At 45.3% G+C, this 26,074-nt stretch overlaps 1 protein-coding gene across 1 annotated transcript in view; it reads left to right on the forward strand.

The window, feature by feature from the left end:
* LOC119166827 (roundabout homolog 3) overlaps positions 1–9,948 on the forward strand; it is a 238,878-nt gene extending 228,930 nt beyond the window's left edge. The window contains exons 9-12 of the mRNA XM_075891441.1: positions 4,056–4,367; positions 6,220–6,363; positions 8,472–8,499; positions 9,421–9,948. Coding sequence (XP_075747556.1) covers positions 4,056–4,367; positions 6,220–6,363; positions 8,472–8,499; positions 9,421–9,601 — 665 coding nt within the window. The 3' untranslated portion in view covers positions 9,602–9,948. The remainder of the gene's footprint in view (positions 1–4,055; positions 4,368–6,219; positions 6,364–8,471; positions 8,500–9,420) is intronic.
* The last annotated feature ends 16,126 nt before the right edge of the window (positions 9,949–26,074 follow it).

Here is a 26,074-nt window from a genome sequence, read left to right on the forward strand (position 1 = left end):
TAGCGAGCTGTGACACAAACGACTTACCGGATATATATTGCGGTGGCACACTTACGGTGGCACAGGCCATTTCTCACTTACTGAATATCATTCTAAGGGGCACAATTCCAAGTCCACTATAAATATTATTATGTGTATGTGATGCCATGCAAGGTGCTACGTCCAAGCTACTTGGGTTCACTGATTGCTTATAGACAAGTAAAAAATCGGGAATATTTACAAGGTGATAGAAATCCTCGACGCGATACAAAGTATATGAACCACAACACAGCTAAATGCTTCATGGTATAGTTGCCTCAAGGCCATGCTGTGAACTCTTTCAACGTTGCAACTGACCAGCAGGTGCGCTGTCCTCTTAATCCAGACCTTCCGCGAATTGCCTTCGAATCTCAACCGTTTGAGCTACATTGAGCCCGTGAAAGAATTTCTCTGTTAGGATATTGGCTCTGTTATCCAATCATGTGCTCCCCTTTTCTTTGTCTTGCGAGGGTGGAGCAAGTTGGGGCTATGTAGCATCGGGCTAGCATACTTTGTAGACCAGCTGTCATTCATAAATTGAACTGGTCATAATAACCGCGGGTGCTTCGCATCCGTGTTGGTCTGCCCCAATAATGGGGACAGATGTGCACCACCTAATATAAACATGTTCAGGTTTATAGTTCAATCACTGCCGTCTTCCGCATGGGAAGCCGGCCTCTGCTACAGTGTTACGACGAGCTATGACCACTGGATACGTGATAACAGGCTCGACAAAGTGCAATTCATGCACAACACAAGCATTGCAGCACATACATTACACAGCAAGACTTGCTTCTTAAGAGCCAGTCTCTATCTTAATAAAATGAAGTGTTTGAGAGGTTGGCTTTTATTTTTTCCTTATTTAAACGATGAACTAGGAGAAGTTCGTGTCATTATGGTGGCAACGGCAACTCTTTCTCACTTAGCAGACAAAGTATGTTGTAAATAATGTATTACAAGCTCAGCGCACGCATCCCGTCTGGCTCTTACCGGTGAATCATGCAAGATCAACTTTTACAGCGAAAGCTGCTATGAGATGAAAACAAAAGTGGCGTGCGCAATAGTTGTCCCCTGGTGGCGCCGCTGGTGTGCGTTACCACTATCACGCAAAATAAAGAAAAAAAAAGCTCAGTATATAAAACAACAAAAACACGACGGGATCCGAACCCTAGTGCCTTTCGTGCCAGCGCAGTGTTTCCCCACTGAGCCAAGTCTGTGCTTGAGACTCCGTTCCAAACTGACCTGAGGCAGGCTTGATGTCGGTCGGCAATGGAATCACCTTAATATAATAAAGGGGTTGGGAAACAACCAGGAAACAAGAAACAAGAAACAACCAGGCGTCACAAAATGGGAATTGCGTAACTATAGTGGATCATCGAATGCTTCAACTCGTTACTAAAGTCTCAGGCATTATTCTTCATCGTCGTCAGCCACAGCTTAAAAAATTGCAACATTCCTTGCAAGTGTGCAGCAGGTACCACACTTTTCTAAAGAATGACGAAGGATGGCTTAGTGAATACCTGCATACTACACAAAAGTTATGATGATTTATGGCGTAGTGAGAATCCAGCAAGTATGATGGCAGCAGTTACCCAAAGAGTGTTTGAAGACGGCTTCTCCGCGCGAGACTGGTGTTTTTCTTTTTTTTTCCTCTAAATATGCTTCTGCCTGGTACCACTGCCAGAGTGCAATGCGCTGAATGAACAGGGAGAAAGAAGAAATGACATAAAGAAAGATTCGTGTATGAAACGTGGCAGTGTCTTCAGGCACAAGCCCATCCTTATCATTCTTTCCTACTTTCATACTGCGATAAACTATCTTGAAGGCAGGGAATGCCTGTTAGGTTCAATCTATTGATTCGTTTCATACACCCTAAAACAATGTTATCGAGTAGAATCTCGTCTGTTCTTGTTTTTGTTCTTGCGGCTAATTATTGTAAAACCATCGTGCTCTCTCAAAAAAAAAATTCACTATACCGCAATAAACATCCGCACTGCAGTCCGGACTATAGAGTGGAAAGCCGTGGTCGAAATTCCTTGTCGTCGTAAATAAACTCGCCACACCATCACTCAATGTCACTCGAGAGAGAGAGAAAAGGAAGAGAGACAACAGCTAGATAAATAACATTCCTCTCGTTTGCTATCGGCTCACGCCTCAATAACCGGTTGCCTGCGAGGATGGGAGAAAAAAATAAAAAAAAACGGACTCCTTTCGCTCTTACGCGTATCGCATTCTTTTTCAGCGCTGGCCGACGTATGTAGGCATTGTTTTGTTGTGTCGGTGCCTTCCTTTAACGAAATAACTGTCCATTATTGTTTCCTAATGGGGTTGAATCATTTGTAAGCCGTCTCCTTTTGGAATGGTCTTCTCGCTGTTCTCAATGAAAGGCCGCGGTTTTGTGTGGTTGTTTGCAGTTCCACCTTTAAACGCTTTTCCCTAATTGTTCGTGTTTCGTTCGCGTAAGGAAGTGTTCATTTTTCTTTTATTTACGAAGAGTTCGTTTATTCGATTGGGGTTCTCGATACGCTCAGAAGCCGAACCACCATTAAACGTCTCGTCCTCGAAGAAAAGCCAGCGTTCATCTTCATTTTCGTAAACCAGCCCTCTGCTGCGTGCCGTGCCGCCTCCGCTGACGCTCCGTGCCCAGCAATGAATTACCGGCGGTCTGTGCGCGTGACGCTCATCTGCGGATTACGAGGACCCTCGTTGGAAAGTGCGCGCGGAGTTTCAATAATATAGAGTTGCCATAAACGAGCGCAACGCTTTCTTTCCTTCCTTTCTTTCTTTCTTTCTTTCTTTCTTTCTCGTTTCTCTTTCTTTCTTGTTTCTCTTTCTTGTTTTTATTTCTTTCTTTTTTATCTGTTTTCTTTCTTTCTCTCTTTCTTTCTTTACTTCGCTTCTTGATTTTTCTTTGTAGATGTCAAGTACCAATTCAGTACTAGCCACATATGTACTGTGTGTTTATTAGGGCTCAACGTACACTTCTGGTGACAGCCAGTAGGAGTATTTAACGTGACGGGGCTCTAAACAAAGAGACTAGGATCACCAAGTTTTGTATAACAGTTTCTCCAATGTCACAATGACTCGCATCTTTCTGTTCTAAAAAACTAGGCTACTGTGTGGCACATGATTCCACGTGACTCACCTAGCTGTTTAAATTGGGAGCGTGAAAAGCTATGCAGGTTGGTTGATGTTTAGATTTCAAATAAACCTGCGAGATATAAAGACAAGGACGAAGAAGAAGCCTCATTCGTCTTGATCTTCGTTCGAGGCGCATCCGGTGACGGTGTGTGATTAAATGTGCCTTGTACTCCATCCTTGTCTCGAGTTTTCGCTGGCTTCTCTCGCACCGCTTGGACTTCTTTCTACTAGGTTATTCTACTGCTTCCGTCACCTGGTTGATTGAGGTTGCAGATGTAGGAATGCTCGCTCTTCGCATTGATTCGAAACTTTTTACACCCCCTCTCTACTATGCTGTTTTCCCAAGGCCATCCCTCTAGCACTGAGCCATGCTTCCATATCGGCTAGAGTGGACGGTAGCTCACTTGTTAAGGCGAAAGCCTGAGATACCTAATCGAACGCGGCAATCGATCGTCACCGTCGTTGGAGAAAACAAAGAGCTATGCGAGAAAAAAAGAACTCATGACTTCCTCGTGTCTTTATGGCGTCATCATGACGCCACAGGTCAACAAAATCTGGGACATCATCGTGACGTCATAACGTCATCACGTGATGGGGTAATCACATGACGTCGTCGCTTTTTCGAAGGCGGGCCGATCTCAGAGGCACTGCAAGAACACGTGACGTGGAAGAAAGCTTGCAAAACCTCCATTCTCGAAGGCAGTGAGAAACCACGCGCAGTGCGGAAATTTTCTGGGTGTATCAATACAATCGACTTATCAGAAAAACGACCCGTATTTCTCGGATACATAACAGACCTTGTTTCATTGTTTTTCGCACTGTTCCTCTATTGCAAGATAGACAGTGGCCGCTTCTCTTGGTAACGCCTTCTCCTTCTATTCCTCCCACAACGCCAGGTCCTCCGAAGACCCCGTACAACTGCACGCTGAGCAACCAGACGGAAGACGCCCTCCTGGCCGAGTGTCGAGAGGATCCCAGCGGCGGCGGCGGGCTTCGCCAGCTGTACAACCTCGAAGTGCACGACATCTCGTGCCACCGCCTGCTGGCCAACCTGAGCGCAGAGAGACCGGCCTTCTGGGTGCAAGGCCTGCCCGCGGGACTCAACTACGTGCTTGTAATCTACGCTGTCAATGAAATGGGCCGCTCGCAGCCGTTCCTACTACGTGCCGAGGCCGCTGACCGGTACTGGGACGGCATTTCGCGACACGGTACGTTATTATAAAAACAAAAGAGGCGAACTCTTTGCTCTGTTCTCCTTGATAGGTAGCAAATGGTAACGAACATGATCGAATGAGGCTTTGTAAAGCTCCTAACACAGAATAACAAGATTGGGGGATTCCAGACAACCTGTAGTGCTCTTAAACTATTTTATTTCACATGTAACTAAGCAACGTTTTAATACTGTACATTCCTGGGTTTGAATATTTTAACGTCTCGGAGTGAAAAAATGAAGAATATGAAACCTAACTGTTTTTTAACAATGCCCAGACAACTTTTTTGTGCATCTCCTATGCAAATGGCTGATCGGGTTTGCTAAAATGAAGTAGATATAATGATGACTGTAATTTCTTCTTTCAAACAATTCTAACACGGGTGTGTTTTGGGAATATGAGTACAAGCCCACTTCTTCAGACTTAAGCATCACCGAACGACGTTCATTTGATTCATATTACAATACGGGCTACAGTATAACTACGATCGGGAATTTTTTTTATTTCTATAGACACAGCAGAGAATTCAGCGTAACGTCAAGTTGCTGCTAACAAGCAGCGCTGCGTAGAGTTCATAGCCGACGAGTGCACAAGCTGGGTATTTTTGTTGCGTCACCTGGTATCCCGGACTTGAAGAAAAAGTCAGACGATGTAAAAAAAAAAAGTAGCTGGTTAAAAGAACAGCCACAGCACCGTCTTAAACGCCTCTCATATCGATTGCCGTTTAGTGGTCTCTGAGGCCCGTGCAGAAGAAAAGAGAGGTTGGAGCCGCGGTGCAAGGAGAAATACCTATACTTTGTATCGATCTGGCCACAAGCAGGAGCAATCAAGGATGCAGTTCCGGCTTCACTTGTGCTTCTTGGCTCTTGGTTCACTGTCCTCAAGATTCACTAAATGAGAATCGGTTGACAGATTAAATGATGCTTTAGAGGCTCATTGATGGCGCTATAGGCATACAAAACATAATAGTAACAGATAAGAGTGCGAGAATTTCTCGGGCTCTTATACAGTGTCCCGAGAAATTACTATCATCCTGAAGTGGTGGGCTAAGGCACTTGCCTATTTATTGACAAAATCTTTACAACATTATCTGCCAAAGAAGTAACAGGAACTCTTGCTTGTAAAAACAAATCACATGGAAGAGCTACACAATAAGCAGGGGAGACGCGTCACACGTAGTCATAATAAAATTAACAATCATTATGAAAACTTCATAAAAACTCCAAGTTATCACATCTTTTACCATAATATATCTGGGGCTGTGTAACTTGTTTTGGTAGGCAGTTTCGCTAATTTGGCGCAAAGCAAAGAATGATGGAGGAATGAACAAACTATCAGTGTATCATGTCATTAAACAAGTGAATCAGTATCTCTATAATTTTTGTGCACGATACAGTGATTGATCAGTCGTTAATGCTAGTCACATTTTGAGAAATCGAATATACATACGTATGCATATCATATGCCTATCGGAATATTACCGTAGTATAGGAGCATGTGGCAGTCATGAGCTTGCATCCTTGGAGTTTCTTGTTTATTTAGACTCATATCGATCCAGAGAGAGAGACAAACAGAAATAAAGAAAGTGTTCGCTTTGCCACCCTACGGGGGAGGAGCAAAGAGAGAGCAATAACAGGGAAAAGAGGGGAGGGGGGAATAGAGAATCTGTCAAAAACCAACCTACTCTGTGGCTTAAGCTCATTTGTCACGCATGGCACTTCGCACCATTGTACTGCGTGCGTGTTTCGGAGTGGGTTTTTGTTGCACAGCTGCGAGGCTACTCGGCAGCTGTTGATTTCGACGTGCGTCCTCAACGATATGACCGCCGTCGCGTTCCTTGCATTCGCAGGTAGCGAGTGGGGAGGCTGCGAGCAGAGCAACTCTCTCGTCGTAATCCTCATCGCAGTCACCTTCGCCGCCGTCTTCTTTCTCTTCTTGCTCGTCATTGTGGCACGCTGCCGGACCAAGAGACAGCGCTTGAAGGCCAACACTGGTAAGTTTATTTACGAGCGTGCGAACTCATGTGTGAGCGTGTGAATAAATGAATATATTTTATAAAATTATGACTCCCATAATCTAGATTTCCTTCTTTGCTGGGAGTCCGAAGCTTTGAGCAACCCATTATTCAGTTTTCTTGTGTTGATGCTGAATGCAACGTCTAAACACAGGCTTGTTTTATTATTATTTCACTTTTCTTGTGTTGATGCTGAATGCAACGTCTAAACACAGGCTTGTTTTATTATTATTTCACTTTTAGATGCGAAGCAGCTCTTTCCCTAGCCTGTGTAACGCTGTCCCTCCGAGTGTCCGTACGAACGAACCGCAACGCGCTCTCTTCGCCGCAGGTGTTAGGCCGCGTTCACACTGAGCATTCCGGCCGCCGAAAGTGCTCCGAATCCTGTTCGGCGGCGGCGAGATCCGCCGAAAGGGTCCTCTCCGCGCCGATCACTCTCCGACCGATTTTTGCGGCGTCTGCCGCCGAATCGGTCACTGCGGACCAATAGGAGCGCTAGTCAAGGAATTTTGAAAAATGGCGGCCAAGCCCTACTCACTTGCTATGCCGCAGTGCACGTAACTGAACGTTGAAGCCAACGGGAGTTTAACCTACTCTGTGCCTACTGCACCTCCGTATTTCGTGAAAGAGGTGACCGAGCTTGTTGCGGTCTTGCAGAGCAAAACGAACCCACCAACGCCGCTGGCGTCGGGGGTTTTTCTGCTCTTCGTGCATTACAAGACAGCCACTTGCCAGCAAAGTAAGCAGTACTGTCTTTTCTTGCTTCTTGCGTACGAGAATCGTCGAAGTATACACCGCCGGATAGCGTAGTGGCGTTTGCGAGCCGCGACAACAACCGGGGGACAGCGCATCCATCCCGCGTTCGCCCCGCAGTAGATGGCATATTCGGCGGCGCGGGGCGCGTCCAGTGCAAACGACGCTGCGTTTCGGCGGCAGGTGAATTTCGGTCGCTGTAGAAAGCGGATGTTTCAGTGTGAACTGGGCATTAAACCGGTGTTAAGTAGGTCACCTCGCCGCCACGTGTCCCGCTCCCCTCAAAGTGCGCGCTGAAGTCCCTCTTTTCCTCGCCTGACGCGTGCTCTCCGCAGCACCCGCAGCTCCCGCCTCATCCATTCGTCTACAACACCTGCCGCTACCGCCGCTCGCTTCTCTACCGCGTCTCGCTATACCTCACGCAACGTCGAATGTCTGCAGGAGCTTCTCAGCGCGCGCCCTTTATCGATCACAAGGTTGTTGTAGTCAAGGCGAAACATGCACCAGCTCCGGTCCAGAACCCGTGTCCACTCTGAAGAAATGACATGACATACGCCAGCCATCGCTTAAAACGAATCTTCTAGCGCTCGGCGCCGCACCCGCGTTAGCGCCTTTTAACCCGTGACGCCACACGTGCGCAACGTTGCTGCTTCGCATTCCATCAGGGTTTCCTTCTGAGAGATGGTGCGATTTTTTTCTATTTCTCAATCCTGGCATCACTTGTTCATTATGTATTCTTTTGCGGCAGGCGAGTCAAAGTCACAGATGACAAACAAAAAATGAGACAAACTGGTTATGAACAGTGGCAACAGCAACCACAGCCTTCTCAAGGAAAACTCTTCGAAAAATTTAGCCCTGAAGGCTTTCATTATTTCAAGCATCCTGCAATCTACTCTTGCCCTAGTTTTGCATTTAGATGCAACATAAACTGAATAGAGACATGAGGAAATAAAATTTAGGACCATAAATAAAGGAAACGTGAGCGAATGATTTTGCGCATGAATGCTATTGTAATCATATAATATTCTCATTGCATCATGCTTTCGAAATGAGTTCATAACAGAACCTTCTTTTCGATTTCTATGGTGTGTGAAGTTGCACGATGGTCTATTGAAAATAATAATGCCTGGTATCTAGTCATGCTGTAGCTTAGCTTTTTCTCTTTGGTACTTTGGCACAACTGCTTTTTCTGTCTCTTTTCCCTCAATTCTTCACTAACCAGTTGGGTATTCTTTTTTCTCTACTCAATGTGTATACTTCCCACGTTCGGTGTTCACGCGTAACAGTTATTTTCTTCCACCCAAAAAATAATACTTCTGATTTCATTTTTCCAGGTGACAAAATTGTGCAAAACGGCAAAACGTAAGTACCATCTTATATTTTCACTAACTTCATTCACTAATATAGAACATAACAGTAGTATTCAAAAGTTGCATAAAATACATACGCAGCCTTTATATGGATGTTCTGAAAGACTCGAAAATGCCCTATTAAACAGCTATTTTTTCTTACTCTAAATATGACAGGAATATGAACAATAATTGGTCATGTAGTTCACGCTGCTGGACAGCTTCACGGTACAAGCATTCCTAGGTTTAGAGGACTGTGCAATGAGGAAGACTATTCTTTGGTTACCTTTCATGATGTTGCCTGTTTAGTTTTCGTTGATTGTCGGGCTGTGTGTTGTGCAATGCCTTCTGTGGTTCCTATAAAACAGTGGTCAGCAACATTTTGAAACAAAGGGCAGAGTTGCATGGCGAAGACACAGCGCTGCCTACATGCCAGATCAAAATGGGGGGGGAGGGGGAGACGTCGGATTTGCAGGCAAAAAGAAAAAAATCCACTGGAAAACCAACCTTGTTTTTGTTTTCGGCTTGTATATGAGAATGTTGCAATTTACAAACGTAAATTACCAACGCAGACGCTAATTGAAGTCCGAAGTGCTATTCATGCCTTCTGGTAAGAATTCACAAAGAGAGAAGAAATGGGGTTCTGGCGCCGTGCCTGTGATTATATAGTACTGCTCCCTGAAACGCAGTTGGCCGACCCTTGCTCTAAAGCATTATTTCAATGCAGGCATCCCGCTTTTGAAATCACCTGTTGGATTCGCGCTAATATCTGTGCGATGAGTAACCGCTTCCCAGGAATTATCGTGCCAGTTAGTGGTTCTTTCTGCTTCTTAATTTAATTAGACTGTTGTGACAAACGGACAAACAGGAGTGCGTTTTTACTGCCCCAAATAAAAAAAACTCTCTCTGTTTTTCTCTCTTTTTGTGTCCTCAGGTCACCTAGACCTTGCGATGGACCGGTCAACATGACCACTTTCACCTGCGTCGAGGGAGACGAGCTCCGTCCAACTGTGCTAGAAACGTCGCCCACCAAGCCCCCGTTCCACGCCGACTACATCACCAACGTGAACAACCACACCCCGTACTTCTGCCGCCAGAAGATCGTGGACTTCTGATATCCGGACGTGCTCTCCGCGAGCAGCGGAAAGGAGGTCCCACGCATGACTACCTTCGGTGGAGGTGCTACTTCGCAGGAGTACAGCGACAACTCGTGAAGAGACGAGCCTCGTAGAGAGATGCGTGCGCTGCCCGATCGTTTCAAGGACTCAGGGTGGAAAGAGTGTTAACGATACCTAGTCATTCGCGAGGGGTGACACTGTTAGAGGATCTGGACCACCGCCACAGGAACCCCGCGTCAGATGATAATGGTCCCGCGGCTGCTCTTACGGCCTGCAATCTTGAAGATGACGTGTGCTTTCAGACAGCGCTCAAAAACATTCAACTTCGCTGTGTCGTTGTCGCTAGGCCGAAAGTACAACGTCAGAGTACCAGCGGCAACTACTAAAAGCATTTCATCTTGAGTGCGTAACCTCGGCGGCAGACAAGAAGGAGTCACTGAAAACTTTGGGTGATGCTCCAGGTGTCCCACGGTTCTTGCTTAAAGTAGTGCGCCAGTGGTGTGTGCGAACTGCACGTTATTCCTGTGCTAGCCATAGTGACTGTACAAAGGTATTTGACAGAGCCCACGTGCTGGGAAGAAAGACTACGAACTTAGCTGACTGTGCGTCAGCTGTGCGTGGTCAGACTGCCATGTTGCCAAAACACGGAAGTGATCATGAACAATAGGTGCTGTGTCGAGAATTAGAAAGCGCGTACGCTGGTGTGACTGCGCCGTGCGAGTGGAGAACAAATAATATACTCACCTTATGATATACGTCCTAAAAAGACACTCAAAAGACACTCAATGTACTTGAGCTTTGTGGAAAGAACGTGTGTTCGTGATCGTTCTATAGGCATTTAAGGATCTCTTGTGATGAGTGAGGGCACAACCTCCTATTCTATCCATCCCTACTGTGTCTATGAAACAAGTGTGTGGTCGTGTATTTTGTTTTTTTTTCTCCATAGCACTTGCTTGCATTATTTCATCCCGTGTGCAAAGAAATTCAACAGTGAAGTGTCGTACGACGCTAGGAGTCTCTTCTCAAACTCGGCGTGCCCCGGAACGAATGACGTTCCGCAGAATCGTAAATATACCCGTTGAATGAATTCAGGTAAACATATGCGCCCTTTTTGAGTGAGAACTGAAAGGATCGAGGCTATAAGACAAGCTGCTAGCCATCGCTGGCGGCCTTCCGGCTCTGATGGAGCGATTACATTTCAAAAGGTTGTATGTCAAGCATAGCTCATACTGTGCAGAATATAGCTTACGTGTATCGATAAAAGAATGCACGTGAATGGATTCGCGACTTAGGCACAGGAGAGGGGCTTAAGCACATGGTCGCTGGAGGATATTTTGAATAAATACCTATAGGGTAGTTCCCAAGATGTTACTCAGTGCAGCTCACTCTCTGGGCGCGTTATTCAGGAGCTTGAACTCGTGGACAAGAAAGAACGCGATGGTGACTAGGTTTTGTGACGTTTCGCGAGATCTATGCTGTCAAGAGTGTGGCGACTAGGCTTTCCGTCCCCCAACACTTCGTGGAAGCGGCCTCTACACCGTACATTCTAAACTACACCTCATAGACGTCGTCTGAATGAATGACCTTCGAAAGGCAGACGCCTCAGATGCTGGAAACGATCACGCGAAATCTGCATGATCTTGCTCCCATTTTCGTTGATTGCAGGCGTCGACTTTGAAAGGATTATTTCGACATACACCCACAGAGCTGCCGCATAAACTTGCCTAAATTTGAGTATATACGTAGGGGGCCAAAAATTTGGAGCCCCCAGCTTGAACGTAATTAGTTATGCTCGTTTCATTTGATGATAACCTGTGAATGGCTTTTGAATCGGGGCATGTTATACGAAATATATTCGGCTATAAAAATCATTATGGTTCATATGCAGAATTTTGTCGTGCTCGTGGTGATTTAAAAGACAATTGATACGCTGTCCACGTAAAACATTCTTCGCATTGTTCCTATTACCATCTGGCTAGATGTGGTTGCCTCCATTGAGCCAATGCAAAGACTCAACTAAATCGCATGTGTGAGAAAATTCACCATATTCTATTCCAAAGTGATAGTTCGTGTATGACTATTGGTATTATTTCGAAAGAAATCTTGCGTACCGTCAAAGTCGGATGGCAGCCCTCTTGGTGTTTGTCAGCTGGCAGCGCTTCGGTCCGTACACATTTTCTGAGCCCCGTCTCTCTCTCAGTTCCTCACTGTAACGAGCGAGGAATAATGCATAAAATATTCATGGGCGCAGTTGTTGAAGAGTCGAGCTCCATCGCTATTGCGGACACTAACAGAAATACTGTTTCAAAAGGCGAAATGTCGAAGCGCAACTGCAACTAGTGGAGACGAACTGCAACTACAATTACTAGAAGTAAACGCGAGTTGTTCGAGCGCAAAGTTGTACACACTGTATACGCGTCTGTACATACAACAATCTATATTTTATACCGCGCGCAACGCTCATCGCGGCCTCTTCATCGAAATTGCTTCATTTTATCAGAATTACAGTGTAGTATTTAAGGCGAATGCGATGAACTGAGAAAAAAAAAGAGAAGAAAACCACGTCTATACATATATATAAATACTTATAGATATCTATACGCATATGTGTGTACACATTTCTGTGTGCGTGTCTGTGTGCTTCAAACTTCGAGCTTTCTATAAAGGTCCTCTCGTCGCCTTCTCCCCACAATTTTTTTCCCTTTTACTGCAATGCGAAGCATGTGGTACCGCTTGCATGTGAGATCGATTGTTTTGTAAATATCAAGCTGCGTCATATGCGCGTTCTGATAGTTTCCGATGAAGTTTTCAATCTAGCTCTCGAGGCATTGCTCAGTACGTGATAAAAAAGAGAAAACGCCACGCGGTTTTTTTTGTGTGTGTGTGCTTCATTTTATGTTCCGTACTTATTTCTGAAAGCAGGCGCGGTTCAACTACGTCTTGTCACAAACACTACATTTACCACCACGCTCGCTTCGACTGTCAACGGGGCTGCATTTTGCTGTGTTACTCAGGAAGAAGGAGCTTGTGCACCGCAACAGTCCAGTGCGCCCTAGTGAATAAAATGCGTGTAAGGAAAATGATGCATCGACACAATCAGGTTGAAGTGTTAATAAACGTACGAGTTGAACAGATGACTTTTTATTTGTATGTTCCCATCACTTTGCACGCATCCACAGCCATAGAGTTTCTCACAAATACCTATAGAGGGAAGTGTGGTGCCACTGTCTGTGCGAGGCCCCGCCGTGGTGGTCTAGTGGCTAAGGTACTCGGCTGCTGATCCGCAGGGCGCGGGTTCGAATCCCGGCTGCGGCGGCTGCATTTCCGATGGAGGCGGAAATGTTGTAGGCCCGTGTGCTCAGATTTGGGTGCACGTTAAAGAACCCCAGGTGGTCAAAATTTCCGGAGCCCTCCACTACGGCGTCTCTCATAATCATATAGTGGTTTTGGGACGTTAAACCCCACATATCAATCAAATGAATCAACTGTCTGTGCGAATTTCTTAAGGGGCGATGTTGGGGCGCTGGGAATGACGGTATATGTGTCTGCGATGCTTGTGTTGGCTGGTGTTCAGCGAGACTTTGGCTCAAAAGCGAATACGACTGCGTAATTAAAGCTTTACTAAAACACAATGTTTATAGGCGGATCTCATTCACGCGTACTATACTCAAAAATACAAGTCCATTGACCTTGACGGCACAACCAAACGGCGAAAGAAAGAAAAAGATGACATAAAAGCGGCGGAGAAAACGCTTGCCTGTCGTCTGCCTGCCAAGTTAAGCGGCCGTTGGTTACTTCTTACGCTTCGAAAAATTGTACATCAATGTAGAAGGTTCTAGTGTTAAATACAACATGTTTCTGTGCAATGACAAAAATGAATAGCTTATTACGTGCTCTTTTATGAACAAATCGGTGAATTTACCGTGAAGCCAGACGCCTCTTCGAGGTATACAAATCCGAGTCACGTTCGAAGCCCACGTATCCCGTCATTCCCTTGCATCCAGCAGCTCACTAGCGCGAGATTTCCCTCTAGGTATGATTTTGAGAAACACTATGCCCACAGAGCATTCTGTGTTCCACTAATCATAAGACAGGTGAATACGGATATAGCGGTTGAGGAGGAAAATGGGGTGAATGTTCGCAGAGGAACCTCGTGTGCTTATCGCAGCGGAAGTGATTTCGCCTACGTCAACATCACGTGCGGTGATTTCCCGCTATGACTAAAAACCCTCACTATTAGGCTGCCTAACTGCCGCACCATGCAGGTCTGTATTTCACTTCACAGTGACTATCGACAGGTAATTATTTAGCAAACGTTTGAATTCTATCTAAAGCTGTGCTCCGCTAACTGTTACGACGAAAAACATCGCTACGCTGCAAGTGTGAACGGCTGTCACCGTTTATCTTCATCTCTCCCTCTATACTTTCGCTCTCGCGAGTGATAACAACAGTGGAATTATAAATACTCAAGCTGACACCACCCTTTGTATGTATGAACCTCGGATGTGGGAGTCTATAATGTTTTTTGCGTTTTACATTGTTTGCTTCTCGTGGATAAGTTTTTTTTTGACGCCAGCAAAAATGCACCCTGAAAAACGACACTATAATTGAGATAACATTTTGCTGAGAGTTTTTTAAAAATGTTTTTAAATGCGTTTTTAATTCTGTACAGTGTCGTGCAAGCACTGCATCCGCCGCTACTGATGGCTAGGGTAACACCCGCTTGTGATAACAATACAACCACCGCCACCACTTCACCTCTTTAACAAAAAAAAAGTCTACAATGTAAAAAATCAAGGCAACGCGTTCATCTCCCCTTTGAAGGTGATAAAAAATGTAGCAAAAACGTAAGAACCTGAGTTCTTTTAATAAAAAAGAAGGAAACAAGGGGGGAAATTCAACTGGAGAATAGAAATGAGCTATAGACGAATAATGGAATTCGTACAAGTCGGATAATTTTGTGTCTCAATCTATGGGTGACTTCTTTGTCATCCTATATTCTTCCGAATACTTCCGCCGACAACTCGACACAACGTAAAACTGCCATCTGCTCGCCTTTGTCTACAAACTAATTCCCCTGAAGCATACAGCCGAGAACGACCAGGTCTCGTCTTGTCGGAAGCGTGGATGTCCCACTTAAACCAAGCTTTTGTACCTATACCATTGATGAATGGTTACCAGTTCAATTCTGCCGACGCCATCGACATGTGCCTTGTCACTATCTGGAGATATTGGATGGTAAGTAATATCTGGCCAAGTAATAAGCCAGTCTGCCGAGTCATCTTATGTAGCGAAAGCGTTGCGTCAGACACACACAGGCAAGCTGTTCCGTCGGCGAGAAAGTCCCAGCTGCGTGCGCACTGCGAAATTGGGCTTGTGCCGCTGCTTCAGACAGAACTGCTACACAGTGAAATCATCACTCATCTCGACAGGACAGGGGCCCCCACTACAGTCTGAGCTTCGTCGTTGCCACAGGAGCAAAGAAGACGTTGCTCTTTTTTGGACACTTCGAACACTAATCTCTATGAGTGGCACGCTGCTCGAACACGTGGACATATATTCTAGGTAGCCATCTTGTCCCTCTCTTGCAACTATTCTATCCCCCCACTTTCTACTCTCATCTGCCTATTGGGGCAATTTTTCGTTTCAGTTCATTATTCCTCACCATTGCTGCCCTGTTCAGTGAGCTTTACTGTTTAATTTTATGTTCTCAGCTCGTGCCCAAACTTCATTCTGAGCGCACTAGCTCGCCGAGTGGAAAGAAGAAGCTAAGCTAGGGGCACCACGTAATTTATGTCGATCATAAATTAAGCTTAGAAAATGAGACGGGAAGACGAGCTCCACGGAAGCCCTGCACCGTTTGCCTTGCGTGGCGACGCAAATTTTAAAAAGCTCGCTCGTTCTCACCGACGTCTATACGTAGTGCTTGGTTGTTGTATTGCAAACTCCCCGTTCGTTTCTTCCTGCGTCCATCTCATCCACTCTCTCCGATATTTTTCTCCCCCCTACCACCTGCATCTCAAACTTAACACCCAGCTTGGCTCAGCTACTTTTTCTGCTTACACCCCTCACTGACTCCCATATCGCCTCCCACTCGCCAGCCGGCTCGCATTTTTTCTTTTACGCACCCTAATTATTCCGCATGGGCCGCCCTTCACAGGCGCCCCGTCTAGCGCACCCAGTGAAAGCCTCTCTCACTCCCGGTGAAGCCTCGGAGAAAAAAACGAAGACGTAAAGAGGCCGCCGAGTGGTGGCAGCGACAGCAAAGCTACAACGAAAGGTGTTCATTTCTGTGAACTCTTCAAGTATCGCCGCTATGCACGCGTGACTTTACACTCAAATGCACAGCCGCGCAATGATCTACGTCAGAACATGTTCTAGGTAAGCGGTTGCTTAGTACAACAACGCATTTCCTTGAACTAGCTTGAGAAGAATAGGAGCTCGAAATGATGCTTAGTGCGTAAAACAGCTTGTTCTCAAGTGTGTGAACTCAAGTCAGACCAGCATCTGTCCTGGTCGTCGCTTTCAGTGGGACGTGGAGGCCATAAAAGCAGAGAGCCAGTGGCCCAACACGTTTTTGTTTTGACGCAGGCAGGGAGAGATAATACAGACCCGAATAGTACATGAAAACAAGAGGACACGATGGCTATAGTTAAAAGGTGCATTACTAAGAATGCAGTGTGACAAACAGTACGACATGACTTTAACCACAATGACACAAAAGTTGACACAGTCTCAGTGATGCATTCTTACCGATTCGCTTTACTGTGAATGCTGCTTTAAGTTAGTTTAAATTGGCTCAGCGTGTGTGGGAAGGGGAGTGAGTGAGTGAGTTTTTCACATGTTCTGCGTTCCTTTACTGTAGTTGAGCCGCACTGAACATCATTCCGGAAACCTGATTAACCTGAACTGAGTGTGCTTATGTGTATTCTCGAGGCTGTAGTTTGGGACGTCCTGGACCATAAAATGAATGCCATAACAGTATACGAGCTCGTAAAGAGTAAAAATGCGCAACCAGTATGAACGCGTGAGCTTACTCTTTACATTTGCGTGCATGGCAAAGTTACAAAAAAAGTACAGACAATGACCAATGTAAAATACAAAGCCTAACCAATGCTCCGCTATTCGTCATCCCCCCCCCCCCCCCCCGCAAAAAAGAAGCTTAGTTTTTCAACAAGTCAGTGATAGCTATGACGTTTTGTTGGGTACTGTATCTGGATATTTGTGCGAGTACCCCCGAAAATGGGGCTGAAATAATTTCATCGAACACATCAAGCTATACACATACAAAAAAAAATCGTTTCTAGTCACACATTTTGCAAATAACAAGTGACACGGGTGTCGGGATGTCAGGTTTCATGCGCAACACAGTGACAAGAGACAGATGAAAGCAGTTGGGAGAAAAAGAAAGGCGAAGCGTTTCGTCTAATGAGGGTGGTGAGCTGAAAGACACCTATTCTATCTTTCTAGCGATTCAGCACTCGCGCGTAAATGTGAAAAACTTCGATCAATAGGAAAGTCAACCGAGCCAATGTTTTCAGTAGAAGATTTTTCTCCGCCAGCATGTAAACCCTGTGTGCGCATTGACAGAAAAATTTTGAAGGCTTTCGTTACACTACTAATTCCATCTGAGTGCACAAAAACAGTGGCTCCTTGCACCTCTTAAGAGGCATACTGAACAAACACGTGTGATCTAAGACTCTCGGGGTACATCACCTATATTGCACAACCAACAGTACGAGAAATAAATCTATAACAAAAAAGAGCACAAAAAAGGGATTTTCACTAAGCTGAGACGGCTAATGAAGTATAGGCCTCCCGACGCGCACCCGCTTTTAGGAGCGCGCGTTCCGGGAAGAAAAGCGGCTCTTTGCATTACGTGATAATCACCGGGTGTACACCAAGGAATGTCAGAAATTGCATTACGCACGCGTTAGAAAAGAGAAAAAAAGTCTAGCATTGCCCAAAGGGTTGAGTCCTTACAATGAGTAGAACTAAAGCTACGAGCTTTCACAGTTCACTTCTAGGCTTGCCGCACATCGTGACCATGAGGCCAGCTATATCCCACTCGATTGGGCAACGCAGGGCGTCCCGGGCCTCCTGGCAAGTAGTTCGTCTTCGTTGGCCGCTGCGCACGCTAATTACTGAGAGGAGACTGCCTAGTCCGGTGGCAGCACCCGTTACATCACTGCGTGGGGTGTGAATGAGCGCTGTAGCTGCTCTTTTCTTCCTCTGTTTACCGAGCTCTCATTCCTGCTTTCGTCGAGTTCGCACCACACGCAAGGCATACATTCGAACGCTCGCACCACACCTCTCTCTTTTTTGTTTTTTTAGTGCGCCATCCATTCGAGCTGTACTGGTCTCGCCCCTGCTTGCATATTTATTCCCAGTGGCACACTGCGTAATGGGCAATCGACCTGTCTGACCTCTGCCGGCGCAGGGAACGTGCGAGAAAGGGAGGCGAGAATGGACGAGCTGCGAACATGCGCGACGCGAGAAGGAAATGGAGGTCCATCCAGTGGTATACTCTGCGCAGCCGAGTCATTCGTAATAGAAGTTGCTGCGGCCGCAGTCTGTTTCGTCATCTGGCTGCCCTATTCTTTGTGAAGCCAGCTTTAACCATAGCTTTATTGGAATCTAAGTGAAGCTCCTAACGGAACTCTCGTAAAAGCTTTCCGCGGCTCTTTGCTGACCCCTAAACAACCCACAAAAAAAAAAAAACGCCAGGCCTGCGCGTAAGGCACAGCACAGTCACAGCGAAAGTTAGAAGAGCGGCCTTTCAAAGCCTTTTCTAAATCCTCATTGGGCAACTATATACTGCAAACACACTTGCTTAATACCAATTACGACATTATTAATAAAATATTTTCGGTGGTAGGCCGGCATTCGCTATGCTATTTTTCGTCATTCTTCTGAGAAGTTTGGTATCTTCTAAGCACTTGCAAGTAATTTGGTGCCCATTGTTCATACAGTGGCTGATGACGACGGCAAACTATGGCTGAAATGGGTATGCGCCACAGTTGTTAGGGGAACAAGAACAAGCTTTTGTGATGGGTTGAAGCACTGGACGGCCCACTCGTTACGCTATTCGCATTATGCGACGACTGGTTGTTCTTTCGCTGTTTTAAAACGGTATATAAGTCGTATCACCGCGATTGCTTTCTCTAAATCAGGCCTTCCTAAGAAATGTTTGCCAAGTCCCAAGCACCGGCGTAGCTTAGTGATAATAAAGAAAAACAAAACAGGCGTAACTCAGTGGTAGAATACTGGGCTGGAACCCAGCGGACCCGGGTTTGAGCCCCACTGTTTCGTTGGCTTTAATTTTTTTTTCCTAATTTCGCGTGATGTGGCTACGGACACCGGGCGGCGGCAGACAACTGCGGTGGCGCGTGACCCAATCTTGTAACAGCTTGTGATATCGTAACAGCTTTCGATGTAAAGACGTTCGACACAGCAGCTGGAAAAATCTGAATAACCAATAAAAAATAATGGAATAATGGCTTTATTGCATCTTTCAGTCACACCTCTTACAATGCGACCAAGAGGCCGTCCGCGTGACGCATTTTTCACAATTGTGATGCAGCTGTAAGCTTGTCTCTACTATACGGGAGACTCACGTCGAGTATACGGTTACGTTAGTGAACCTGTCGAGCGACCTCGCGTCCATCACAGTGCACGGTGTGCATATATATATAGCGGCTACGATCCTCTGCTGCCGAAGGTGATGTGTTTGATCCCGAGACCACGGTATAGCCGGACTTCTATGGAAGCGTAATGCTGCAGTACCGTGATTTTATATGTGGGGTTTAACGTCCCAAAACCCCCACATGATTACGAGAGACGCCATAGTGGAGGGCTACAAAAATTTTGACCACCTGGAGGTTCTTTAACGTGCGCTCAAATCTGAGCACACGGGCCTACAGCATTTCCGCCTCCATCGAAAGTGCAGCACCCGTTACATCCGATTAGTTGCTAGTTAGCGCTGTGTGTGTGTGCTTCTCTCCTTTGTGTGTGTCCTTGTCGTGGTGCACTATACCAGTGAAAATGATGAATCTCAACCAACTAGCCCAGCAACGTGCCTTAGCAAAGTGCAGCCACCGCAGCCGGGATTTGATCCCGCGACCTGCACGTCTGCAGCCGAGTACCTTGGCCACGAGACCACCGTGGCGGGGCCTGGAGTGTCGTGTCTTGTGCGATGTCGTTGAAAGTGAAAGAACAAGAGATGGTCAATATTTCCGAAATCAATCATTATACGGCACCCATCATAACTGCATCGTGGTTTTGACGCGTAGTAATTCCAACTATATCATTATTAGTAGTATTATTACATCTAACAAGTTCGCAGCCTAGGAGAACTGTTTCCCAGCCACGTAAACTGCGCACTGTTGCCCCGCTGCGGTGGTCTAGTGGCTAAGGTACTCGGCTGCTGACGCGCAGGTCGCGGGATGAAATTGCGGCTGTGGTGGCTGCATTTCCGATGGAGGCGGGAATGCTTTAGGCCCATGTGCTCAGATTAGAATGCCCGTTAAAGAACCCCCGGGTGGTCTAACTTTCTGGAGCCCTCCACTATGGCGTCTCTCATAATCGTATAGCCGTTAAGAGACGGTAAACCCCACATGTCATTGAAACTGCGCACTGTTTCTAGCTTTCCTCCAACAAGCAAGATAGTTGGGCCTGCGCTTTGCATGAACGCTTGCACGCGTGTGACTGCAGGATCTACAGCACATGCGCAACTTCCTCACAGACTTCCAGTTAATAATACGTGCCGGGCTGCTTCTCAGGAAGTGGTATACCAGTACGGGGGGGAGGGCTCCAAAATGCGTTTACTCAAACACGCGAAAGTGTATTTGCTGTAGTGATTTAGTGCAATCATCGCACTGGAAAGTGCGCATTACCCATTAAAACTGTTAAACACTACTCACTTTAACTCTGGGGAAAGGCCTGTAGTGAAGGGTCATGGTCTGCTGAAAGCGACGCTGGCTCAGCGGGAAGCTTGCATGGAAGAGTGAAGCATAAAGTGAAGGCGACGGGACCGTATACAGTGAGCGACGTAATGACCGAAGGTGACATTCGCTGCGAAAATGCGACGCCATTTCCGTAATTAGAGCCACGCACATTCGCAGACACGAACAATTGTCGAGTGAGGCCATTCGGTCTAATCAGCCATAATTGCGAACTCGGTACGAAAAAGTGGGGACGGTAGAGGAATGGAGAGCAGACGAGCGAGGCGTCACTGTACTATGGGGCCGACATTGTTACAGATACAGATGGTGATAAATCGAGGCTTATTATGTGCTCTTAGACGAAACGGCAATGTGTACTCAAAGCTTAGAAGCTTTCGTAAGTTCGCTACTATAGATGAAAAGTTTTATTTAAAAAATTTGAACCTGAACGTTTGTTTGGTTCATTTGGTTCAGTGTACAACAAGGAAACGAGCCACTCGAAAAAAAGTCTTGTTGGTCCTTTACCATGAAAAAAGTGTACGATAAAGTGAATTCAAAGGCGGAAGTGTAGCTGGAATTTTCTGAAAGTGCTGAGAACTATGAGGAACCGCACTTTCGTATCCTGTAAGTCTTTGTTAGGCGTAACGCAAGCGATACCGCATCTAGCACAGTCAGTTGTAGCGTATATAGTGAGCGTGAGCTCAAGCCAAAACGAAGTCTTTTCCCTCTCGTTCTTGGAGCGCCTTGATGATGATATTCACGCAGGCAAAAGTACATATGACATGGCTTACTGTAGCACATTGACTGCGTGCTCTCAGTTCATACCATTGTTCTTCTAGCGCCTTCATGACGGTAATAAGTACAAACGTTCCTACTATGGCTGCACAAGCAGCCATAGTAGTAACACAAGCAGCGTGTAAAAATTGATATATAATGTAAGAGAAATAGAAATACAGACAGGGAAAGAAAACGAAGAGTAAGAAAAAACGTTCGTTTGCACAAAAACCAAAGCAGAAGAAAATTCCACAAAATATCAAGAGGGGGAAAAAACAGAAAACAGGATAAAAACGAAAAAAGGTTGTCCTGCTTCCCCATTTCTTTAGGCTTAGTACCATGGGAACGAAGCTGCCTTTTCTTTTGGTAAAAAAGAAGAGGAGAGGGGTAGGTCTAGCCATTTTTAAACTTCTGTTTGAAGCAAAAGCTTTCTCAAAAGTCTCTGCCTCATGTCTACACCGCGTGTGAATATAAATGAATCGTCGATATGCATGAAGATGTAGTTAGCAACATCATAAAGGCTTCATTCAACTCCCCTGCCAAACTAACTTGAAAAATTGGCTGTGGCTTCACTCAGTTATCTTTGGAATCGCGCAGCAAGGGTTGTGCTTAATCTTATTGTTTAGCTTGGTTTCTGTACGGGTATACGCTTGTCGAGGCGTGCAGCTTGCTCTTCCTATGTCTCCTCGGCTCGCTGCCTCTTCTCGGTTTTCTTCCAAGAATGAAACTCCGCTTCTTTCACTATTGCCAACTTACTTTTCATATCTGTCGATGAATACCATGGAGCCATCTCTTCTATACATACGATGCAACGCCGACTCCTCCTGTCTTGTTTCGACGCGGTTTCGTATGCTTCTCCTCTTACGTCACGCCAGATGGCGCAGCGAGTGACATTGCCAGCTGCAGCAGTTGCTAGGCAACGGCTCAGCTCGCGGCGTGGCCACCAGTCACAGCGAAAGGGCGATAATGTGGTGAATGTAGCACTCGCTACAAAAGATCTCCCCAAGAATGGGTGTGAAAGACAACCCTATACACATACCCCGACGTTGAAGGTACACGCTACCTTCCCAAGTAACAAAAGTGGCCGTAAATAATGTTCTACCTATTGTCCGCTTTTTCTGCTGCAGGTTTTCCAAATAACATAAAGCAACCATTTTTCAACAACTAGTATTACGCCAGTGGGGCATCTAACTCACTGCGTCCGAGATTCTCACATATGAGAACCTTCTGCAGTTTTGTCAATATGGTTGCAATCAGTCGATTCGACAAATAGACAAAGATATCCTTAGACGAGGATTTTCACTCATAGATGAAATATTTCATAAGAGAGAATTGTGCTTCGTGTTTTTTGCAACTTTCACTTTAATTATGGCGATCAGTTTCACAAGATTTTCGAGATCCTACAAATGTCATTGGGACAATCTTCCCCACTGGTTCTAAGAGACGGCTTTGCGATGCATTAGCTTCAGCTATAATACAACCCACGCCAAGCGTGGAATAAAAGATGTGACTCGCTTCTTTATTGTTTCTTGCATAGTGTAATGATTGATTGATTGATTGATATGTGGGACAACAGAACATTAACTGATATATTGTAAAAAATACGCTGCATTGGCAAAATCACATTATATGTCGTCTTCTGTCTCGTAAAAATGGAGTTGAACACTCCAAATGCACTTTCTTTGGGGGCTTTGTCGCTAGGGTTAAGTAACGGGTTAGTTGCTGATGCCTTGCAGGAGTTTATTAACGCTTCAAAAAGATTCAGACTATTCAACATAGTATTACTCCGAAATTACGTATTTTTTTTCAAATTGATGTATTAATTTAAGTATTGTTGTTGCTAAAACCACCTGCTTCATTTTTTATATCCGTTATTTCAAGTTGTCCAATTCTCATATTTAATTTTTCTATTTTTCTCATTAGTTTAAAAAAGAGGAGCTAATAAATTAACAGTATTTCGTCAAAAGTACCCTGTTCTATGTCAATCCCTCAACGTGGCTGTATGCCACACTTTCCATGTCCTCTCTTCCTTCCTTCCTTCCTTCCTTCCTTCCTTCCTTCCTTCCTTCCTTCCTTCCTTCCTTCCTTCCTTCCTTCTTCCTTCTTCCTTCCTTCCTTCCTTCCTTCCTTCCTTCCTTCCTTCCCAAAAACCATCATATGATGAGACGCCGTGGTGGAGGGCTCCCGAAATTTCGACCACGTGGCGTTCTTTAACGTGCACCCAAATTTAAGCACACGGGCCTGCAGCATTTTCGCTTCCATCTAAAATGCAGCCGCCGCAGTCGGGATTCAAGCTTCTTGCATAGTGTAGTACTTCTACCAGTAACAGAGTGACCTTTCTCTTCAGCTAGCATTTGATCACTGCCAGCCTATTTTTAGGCACCGAATTATGTTCAACGTGGTAAGATGAGCTGAATGCGTTCATGCTGCCACTTGACTGCAAATAACCGTGCTTAATGAAAATTTTAGATCACATTTGAAAGTTAATAGCAAATAAACGTTTCACTCTAACAAATGACGAGCCCACTTGCCTGCAGCAAATCGACACAACGATAACCTACATTCCTGAAATCTTGCTCGAGGCACATATTTCATCATTAGACTCCCCTCGATGTCAGCTAAGCCCGTTACCTCGGAGTCTTTTTTTTTTTTAGTGATGTGGTGTGTTCCTTGCCTGGCAATAAATATTCGGCATCTTATGACGATGCTGCTGAGTCCACCTTGGCGTCTACGTGGCCGAGAAACATCCACCTAACTTCCTCTGGGTGTCAATTCGTTTGAATAGCGTCTCACCTATACCTGTGCCTTATACTATTCCTTTCATCTTTTTGAATTGCTATATTGTGCGTGAAATAAATCGCGGCAAACGCTTGAAGTATTGAGAAAATGCTGTTGTTATAGTAAGCCGAGTGCGCGAGAAATTCTAAGCGAACATAATGACTCGAGAAACTGGAGGTCTGCTGAACCACAGTTTTTGGTGCTGTATCATTTCTCTTGAAGAGCTAAATGTATAATAAAGTATTTCGAATAATTGCTAGAGCTCTCATATTGGAGAAAAAAATGCCCTACATGTTAAACGACGAGTGGGATAGATTGTCAACGCCATAAACACTTCTCAAAGTGATTGATTGATATGTGGGGTTTAACGTCCCAAAACCACCATATGATTATGAGAGACGCCGTAGTGGAGGGCTCCGGAAATTTTGACCACCTGGGGTTCTTTAACGTGCACCCAAATCTGAGCACACGGGCCTACACCATTTCCGCCTCCATCGGAAATGCAGCCGCCGCAGCCGGGATTCGAACCCGCGACCTGCGGGTCAGCAGCCGAGTACCTTAGCCACTAGACCACCACGGCGGGGCTTCTCAAAGTGCCCGACTTCCTTTACTCTAGAAAAGTGCAATAACAGCGGTAAAACAGAAACCTTCCGTTCTTTTGATGGGCCGCATCAAGGAAAAGCGGTAACTGAACTATTTTGTTATGGCAATGAGCTTCTGCCCCCGACGTATGCCAGAATGAAGTCATTTGTTTTAAATCAGCTTTGCATGCCTCTCCTTATTACACCGACTATAAAAAAATAGTCTTTGCGCCAAAGCGAAGAAGCAATCATTTATATTCTGTAGTACCTGCCTTTTTTTCTTTTTTTCTTTTTTTAAACTTGCTTCCCAGCGACAACTTTCGCTAGCAAGCATGCTCTCAAATGAATATAGAGGCCTGTCTGTCGAATACACAGTAACTGTTTTATATAGTTTTGAACTGCACAATATGAACGAACCGTAACCTCCTGCGATCAGACCTGCATGTGCGGTGGTTCTAACGACGTTAATAATGTTTTATGACAGCGCGTTGTCTTTGATGCCTCGATCCCACTGAGTGCCGCTGCCGTTAGGCTGGTCTTTATGTACGGGCAAACTAATACATTCCACTTGGCTGCCTGTGTAAAGAATACCTGAGCTGAGCGTTTGTAATCGTTTACACTTCGTCAATTTCAAAGCCTCACTGGTTATTTTATACCATCGCATCATGACACTGAAAACATTCATAAGCAAGAAAACAGAAAAAGAGGAATGCTCGTACATAATCTCAGGTATGAAGCAAAAGCTATGACAAATTCCTACTGTCAAAAAGTGCTTTTCTAAGTGCCGTGGTACCCATGTGAATGCCCAACCACTCCCTAAATCATTTATGTGTGGTTTTCTTTGTGATTTTCTGTGAGCAGAATATACGTTTGCCCTAGTATTTTCCCACAAATCCTCAAATAAAGACCCAACTATATCTTCAACGTCTCTCTAGATCTGCTCAAATCTTATGCCTCCTGGCGAATAAGAAAAGAAAATATGTGTTGAACCTACCATACAACACACACAGACAGTAAAGCAATAAAAAACTGCACAGCTTGAACTGAAGGCGTAGTGCTAAAGAGACAACTGAGCTGACGGGCCCCTAAGCAGTTCGGGCTTTTGCTGTTTCGGTAAACTTTGCAAATTTCTTTCTTTCTTTTTCCTTATTTCGTTCTTTTCTCCGTGTTCCTCTATTTCTATTTTTCTTGCTCTGTTTAGTTCTATTTATTTATTTTTCTCTCTCTTCTCTTTTTCTTTCCTGCTGTTTCCATCCTTCTTCTTCTTTCACCCCTTTTTATACTTTGTTCTTTCCTCCTCTTTTCTGTCTTTTATTATCTCTTTTTTCTTTTCCTCGCTCTCTTTATGATATATGCTCTGCTCTCTCCTTTCGCTGTTCCTCCTCCTCCTCCTC

The sequence above is a fragment of the Rhipicephalus microplus genome, chromosome 1 (genome assembly GCF_043290135.1).
Source record: "Rhipicephalus microplus isolate Deutch F79 chromosome 1, USDA_Rmic, whole genome shotgun sequence".
NCBI classification, from domain to species: Eukaryota; Metazoa; Arthropoda; class Arachnida; order Ixodida; family Ixodidae; genus Rhipicephalus; species Rhipicephalus microplus.